The following is a 7,201-nucleotide window of genomic DNA, read 5'->3' as shown; positions in this document are numbered from 1 at the left end:
GAAGAAGAGGACGAGGAGGATGAGGACTACGAGGACGAGGAGGGGCTTGGGCCCCCAGGCGCCGCCAGCCTGGGCCCCGCAGCGCTGTTCCCCCGCAAGGCTCAGCCGCTCCAGGCCTTCCGTGGCGACAGTGGATCCCGGGCACTGGGTGGCCAGGAGCGCCCGGGGACTGGCCCGGCTGTCCCTGGAGGGGCTGCCCATGCTGCACCTCAGCTGCAGCCACCAGACCACGGGGACTGGACATATGAGGAGCAGTTCAAGCAGGTGGGCCTTGCGTCGTAATTGGGGCTGTGGGTGGTTGCTGTCAGAGTCCTTCTGACCTGCCCTCAAGGGCCACGAGCTCGCCTGTTGGGCCTGGGGCATCCCATGGAAGCCCTAGTGTGGGATTGTGGCCCGTGGATGGGATGGGCCGGCCGGTAAATGCAAGGACGTGGGGACACATGGGGACAGGAGTCAGGAAGGGAAGTTTGGCAGACTCTGTCTGTACCAGAAGGCCGAGCAGAGAGACCTAAGCAAAGTGGGTTCTGAGTGGAGGCCCTGGCTTGGGGAAAGGCCACCGTCCTATATTGGGTTCGGGGGGTCACGGGTACAGCCAGCAGGCGCGGCCAGAGGCATTGTCAGTGGCATCGTGTCTGATCTGTTGAGGCTGTGGCCGTGGAAGGGGCTGAGCAGGGTTGGCCACGTTGGTGTGGACGGCCAGTCAAGCAGCTCACTGGGCTCAGGAGGGGCGGGGAGGAAGCAGGCGTCCTGGTGCCGTCCCCGCGGGCGGCCAGGGCAGAGGAAGTGGCCAGGCGGGGGAGCCTTTGAAGTCAGGCCTCGCCAGGCCGGGCAGATGGAAACCAGATGGCGGCTGGGGTAGCCGGCTGGGCTTGCATTCCAGCCTGAGGCCAGCTGGGCCCTGCCCTGACCTCCGAGAGTGGACATGGGGACTTGGCCTCCCAGGCCCAGTGCCCAGCCCTCATCTGGGCTCCACGGGGCTGGGGATGCGCCAGGCACATGGGAGCTGGGAGGTGGCTGTGTGTGGCCTTGGGGCACCCCCCAACCCATGCTGGCTTCCGGGCTGGGCAGTGGGACCCTCCTCGAGGGAGCAGGAGGCCCCGCCGCCGCCATGTGGGGAAAGGGTGCTGGGACCCTGGTAACCCTCAGAAAACTCAGACAAAGTATAGAAGCGGACATGCAGCATGAGGGGGATGAGCCAAGGCGGTGGTGGATGATGCAGGGGCAGGTGTAAAGGCAGGAGGGGAAGATGCCCCTGGAGTGGGCGTGGCCAGGGCAGTGGCCTGAGGGAGGAGGCCAGACTGAGGAAGGCAGGAGGGTTAATCCCCTGCCTGGGCATCTTGGGCTGGGTGGGGCTGCCCTGGCTTCCGGCTAGGTCCTGGCACGCAGTGCGGGGGGTGGAATGACACCCAGCAGACGTCACCTTCCCAGGGTGTGGCTGGCCACTCCTCACGCGTGACCCTGGTTGCCCCCTTCGGCCTGAAGTCCCCATCCTGGTGTGTAGACGCCAATCTGCAACCTGCCTCAGTCTGCCTCCCCTTCTAGGGGCCCCACTTATGTCTGGGCTCCTGTCTGTCTACCTGTGCAGATGAGAAAACAGGCAAGGCATGAGGGGGACAGAGGGAGTGGTGGGTTTCTCAGAACTGAGCTCCTGACGTCTATTGGGGTGAGAGTAACGAAACAGGAGTCTCATGTGTGATTTACATCAATGTTTGCCATCTGAGTTCAGCCCTCAGGGAGCCCCAGGCCGGAGGTAGAGCCAGACAGACACCCCGCATCTCACAGGGTCACTGCTGAGCAGGAGGAAGGGACAGCCCCGCCCAACCTGGTTTTGACTGGCCAGGCCCGGCAGAGGCCAGGGGTCAGGTGTTCTGACTGCAAAGCCCTTTCGGCCCATCAGGAGCAAAGTAACTCAAGGGGCTGTTGTCCTGCTGGTCTGGGAAATGGGTGATGTCTTGAGGACCCCCAGGGTCAGGGCACAAATGGGGAAACTGAGGCCCAAGAAGCACAGGGAACGCAGGTCATAAGTCAGGCTCATGCTTGTAGAGTGTCTATGGGATGCCCAGCTCCCCTGCCAGGGGCAAAAAAGGTCTGTAAACAGATGGGTGGGAAGATAAGACCCAGCCTGGCAGCCACTGGGGGATGTAGCTCATGGGCCAAGCCTGGTTGGCAGAGGAGCTGGGCACTTGTACCGTGGGGCACCTGTGCAAAGGCCCTGGGGTAGGATGTAGCATGGCTTGTGTGTGGAGGCCAGATGCTGCCACTGTGCTTGGCCCTGAAGGGCCTGGGATTGAATTCCCAGATGGAGGGGGCTGGGGGTGGTGGGGATATGGCAGGGTCTTATTCCTGCCTAGCTGTGGCAGTTGCAGCTGCCTGCACTGCCCTCCTGCCCAGCTGGCCAGGCACCTGTGCGGCCAGTGTCAACAGTGGCCCGGGCCTAGCCAGCCCGACAGATGTTGGGGCTGTGTTGACTCTGGCGCCTGCCCCACCCCCTTCCTGGCACGTGGCAGCCGGGCCGGCCGGCCGCCTGCTTGGCACCATCTCTGCCTCTTCCTCCCCGGTCTTGGCAGGGCCCAGGCCTGACTTCCGCCCGAAAACCCTCGACAGCCGTGAAATCCCGCTGTCAGCATCAGGGTTTGGGGGGCAGCCAGGCTGGGGAGGGGCCGGGAGCAGCAGGCTCACGGCCACGGAATCTTTCCTTGGAAGCCGAGAGCCTCGCTACTGGGCGGCCCTAGGGACACACGCTGATGGAGGCCAGGGTTGGCCAGGATTGCAGTGTGTCACAGGGCGCAATCAGCAGCTTGCCTCCTGCCATCAGATATCGCATCCTAGCGACATCCCAGTGGCTTCCTGTCACCAGCAGGGCTGTGCAGGGCTCTCAAGAAAGTGCTATCGTGGGGTTGTCAAGCAAACAGACTCAATCGCGGGTCTTCAGCCACTTAAGGACTTGAATCATTAGTTTCAGTGACTCTGTAGATAAATGCTGGGATTTTTGCTCATGGTTTTATTGATATGAAATTTATGTAGCATGTGATTCAGCCATGGAAAGTGCAATTCAGTGGCTTTTCATGCATTCACGGGGTGTGCAGCCATCACCACCTTCAATTTTAGAACACTTTGTCACTTCAAAAATAAAGCTTTTAACATGTGCCCTTTCACTATTAGCCCACTCCTTCCCCTAGCTCCTGACAGCCAGTCTCTAGATCGGCCTTTTCTGGACATTTGCCATCAGTGGAATCATGCCCTGTGGGTCCTTCTGTGTTTGCTTCATTCACTGAGCATCCTGTTCTCAGTGTGTGTCGGTGCTTCTCTCCTTTTCTTGCCTGAGTAATGCTCCATTATGCACATGCCTTGCTTTTGTGCGTGTGTCTGTACACACACACACACACACACACACTGCATTTTACTTACCCAGTCATCCTCTGATGGACACTGGGACACACACACACACACACACACACACACACACACACACACACACACTGCATTTTACTTACCCAGTCATCCCCTGATGGACACTGGGGTTGTCTCTCCCTTTGGCTGCTGTGAATGTGTGTGCACGAGTTTGTGTGTGAATGTGTGCTTTCGGTTCTCACGGGCATGTACCTGGGAGAGGAGGTGCCGCGTCATATGATAACTCTGTGTTTAGTCTTCTGAGGAGCTGCTCTTGTTCACGGTGGCTGCTCCATTTTGCATCCAAGCCGAGGGTTCCAGTTTCTCCACGTCCTCGCCGACACTTGTGGTTATGACTCTGATTCCAGCTGTCCCTCCAGGGGTGGTGTGCTATCTCCCTGTGGTTTCAGTTTGCATTAAATGTTGGGATCTTTTTCCCCCTGCTTCCCAAGGTCATGCCTGCTCACCATCACTAGTAAATAAGCTCAGAGGTGTAGAAATGACGGTTCCAGGCGGTGTTTGTCACCTAACTATGCACAGGCGGCAGGCTGAGCGTCTTGCGAGTGTCTTGTGTATACTCACTTGGTGCTGGTGGGGGGCGCTGCGTTTGTACCATTGTGCAGGTAGGGAAACTGAGGCATAGACCAATGAAGCCATTTGCCCACGGTCACACGGGGGATGTGTCAGACTGGGACTTGACCACAGGGTGTACCAGAGGAGTGGACGGATGGGAAGGGGCAGGGGGCTAGCCCCACTGGTAAGGGTTTGGAGGGAACCTGGGTGGCTCTGAGCCTCCGTCTCCTCGTCTGAAATGAAGGTGGTCAGTCAGGGCCCCCCAGCAGGGTGTCAGAACCCAGGATCTGGACACAAAGGCCCCCAGACAGGAAAGCCACCATCAGCCTCAGGTCCCCGACCCTGAGAGGCTGCCGCGTCTTTGCTGTGGACCCTGCCTGTCCCCCCTTCCCCTCCCTGCCCCGGGCCTCCTGGGGCCCCTTGAATTCCCATGGGTGTCCTTCTCCACACAAGCTTCTGTGGCCCCGGAAATGGGTTCAGACAACTTAGGGTGAAGCCATGGGCCCCAGATGCTCCTGCAGCAAGGGGCTGTGGTCACATTTTTTTTTTTCTGGGTTTTACAGTTCACTTTTTTTTTTTTTAATTATAGAAAATATACACACATATATTTTTAAAGTCCTTTTTTTGATTTCAGAAGTGACACTTGATACCATTCTTGTAGGAAAAAAAGGAAGGATTCCAGTGAGGTCTGAGCCTGCCAGCCTCCTCCCCAACCTTCCTGGTGTCAGCCACACCGTCTTTCCAGGCCTTTCTCTGTCCACTTACACAGAAGTGTGACGGGCAGGGTATTAAAGTGTGATGGGCAGAATATTGATGTGTGGTCTTTTGGGGGTTGCTGGGGTCTGCCATTCACTGAGCTGGACATACTGCTTTTCTCGTTTTTTCGCATCATTTTCACTCTTTATTTTATCAGTGTTTTGAGTAGCCTGGTTCTTTTAGCTGCTTCAGTTTCCCTTGTGGGGCCGATACCAACACATTGGTCTTTTTTCCTATTTCCCAGTTGTAAACAACACTGCAGTAAACATCTCTTGGGGTTTTGTAGGGTGGGGGTGGGGAGCTGAAATTGCTGGGGCTGCAGGAGGATACGGCAGATACTTTCTTCACCTGGAAGGCCAGAGATGGACACAGGGACTCCAGCTGTGCAGTCCGGGCTGGGCTAGAGGGAAGGCTGCCCAGAGGAATGGGCTTTGGAACTGGGGTTTTGTAGGATGTGTAAGAGTCAGCCAGATGGCCAGAGAATGGTTAGGGTCTGTATCTTGGAACCATGTGGCTGGACCATGAAGTGGGAGGGGTAGAGGTGGGCAGAACAATAGGGCAAGCCAAGGTGGGCTCAGAGGGGGCCTTTGCAGGATTTAGCAGTGCTAGGGGAGGGAGAGAGACACTGGGAGAACCCTGCTGGGATCCATGGCCGGGCACCACAGCTAGGCCTGTGGGGCCAGGGAAGAGGGTGAGAAGTTTTGGGTGGAGAAGTGTATTCTGGGCACAGGCTGGAGGTCAGGCACTGGTTTCTGGGCCCAGTGACGTTTGGCCAGCATGCCGGGGGCGGAACAGGCCAGGGGCCAGGCCCGTGGGTCCTGTGGGCCAGCTCCGGCGCCAGGCGTCTTCCTGGGGAGCCAGGGCCCTGGGCCCTCTACTGGGGGTGGGACCAGTGCTGTGAAGCCCCCCAGGAGCCCAGCCTTGCCGTCCTGGAGCAGCACCTGCCTCATCAAAGCCACTGTGGCTGCTGGCACAGAGCCAGCTGGGCCATGGCGGATGCAGGGAGGGTGCCCGCCTGACAGTCCTGGCACCGTGCCCCCGCCCGTGCCAGCCTTGGGAACCACACTGACTCAGCCGGAAGAGCCTTATCTGGCCCCGGCGCCGCCGCCTGGCTGCCCGGTCACTGCTGTGGGGTCACCGCCACTGTGGCCTGGCCCCACGCCCACCACTGCTCCCCACCCTGGTCGCCGCTGCCAAGTGCCTGGCCCCTCCCCACGCTTTCTAATAACACACGCGGCTGTGGAGGGCGTGGTGGCCAGCGGGCATGGAGAGCACGTGGAGTCCAGCCGCTGACGTGGGCACGTGTGTGCACGTGAGGAAGGGCTGGCTACGTGGAGTCCCTGCTCAAGGGGCCCCATGTGCGTCAGAGTCTGTTTGTGGAGCTGGGTCTCTGGGGGCCTTGTGAGACCCCGTGGTGTCTGTGACCATGCGTGTGCCAGTGTGGCTCTCCCATGTGTTCATTTGAATGATCTGGGGCCATATGGACCCACCTACGGCATCTTTTATGTGTATCTGTCATCTTAGATGCCTACTGGTGGGTCTCTGCACCTGGAGTGTTTGTGTACATCTCCATGTGCCCGGACGTGACATGGACCCAAGCCATGTGGATGTCCTGCCAGTGTGTCTTGGGGTCTGGACACACTTGAGGGTGGCCAAGCTTGTGTATCCGAGTCATCAACCCTAGTGCCGTGCATGTTGGGGTGACCCTCTCCCATGGTGACCCTCTCCTCTGCACGTGGCTGTGTACCTGGGGGTCTGCAAGAACACACGTTCATGCCCCCTACCGCCCCCCCAGCCCCTTGTCTCAGCAATCTTAAGGGTGTAGTGGGGCCCATTAACTGTTAGCCAGAAAGTCAAGCTGCCCCAGTCACTGGCTCGGATCAGTGGCCTGGACACAGGTCAGCGTCCCATGCTGCCTTGCTGACGCAGCCCCAGGAGCTGCGAGGTGTGACGAGGGCCTCTGGGCTGCAGGGGCTCTCATCGTGTGTCCCATCCTCCTCCCCTCACATGCTGTGTGATTGTGGGTTGGGGTACACCCTCTCTGATGCAGAGGTGCAGTCGGGGGATGCCAGGCATGGCTCCCCTGCTCTGTGCCTTGGTTTCCCCATCTGACAGAGCCTCTTCAGCCCACCCATCCTTCTGACTCTGAGCCTTCACCCTCCACCGTGACTTAGGGGCGTCCCAGGCCCTGTGGAAGACCCCGTCTACTGATGGCTGCCCACTGCTGGGTCCTGCTCCAGGCAGGGTCTGGGGCAGCTGGGGGTGCAGGCCATGGGTGGGCACGCGTTGGGGCGGGGCGGGACCGCCCTCCTCTACTCGCCCGGCTGCGCTCGGCCAGAGGACAATTGGGGGTCATGGGGTTAAACACTAGCCAATCTGCCTGTGGAGGCCCCAGCGCGGGACTCAGCCTTGCCCCTCGGTCAGGGCTGGCGGGCGTCTCACGGGGCCAAGGGGGAGGGGCAGGGGCCGGGAGGGGCCAGAG

The 7,201-nt window shown here is 59.6% G+C and overlaps 1 protein-coding gene across 1 annotated transcript in view; it reads left to right on the top strand.

Annotated features, from left to right (window-relative positions):
• The window catches only part of ARID3A (AT rich interactive domain 3A (BRIGHT-like)), a gene marked incomplete at its 5' end in the record, with an annotated part of 31,531 nt that overhangs the window by 1,269 nt on the left and 23,061 nt on the right, over nucleotides 1–7,201 (top strand). Inside the window, one exon of the mRNA XM_010844646.1 lies at nucleotides 1–264. This exon is cut by the window's left edge and continues 21 nt beyond it. Within this exon, the coding sequence (XP_010842948.1) occupies nucleotides 1–264 (264 nt within the window). The remainder of the gene's footprint in view (nucleotides 265–7,201) is intronic.

Source organism: Bison bison, unplaced genomic scaffold, assembly GCF_000754665.1.
Source record: "Bison bison bison isolate TAMUID 2011002044 unplaced genomic scaffold, Bison_UMD1.0 scf7180017864203, whole genome shotgun sequence".
Taxonomy (NCBI): domain Eukaryota; kingdom Metazoa; phylum Chordata; class Mammalia; order Artiodactyla; family Bovidae; genus Bison; species Bison bison.
The sequence above is the reverse complement of the archived record's forward strand: the minus strand, read 5'-3'. Positions and strand labels throughout refer to the sequence as shown.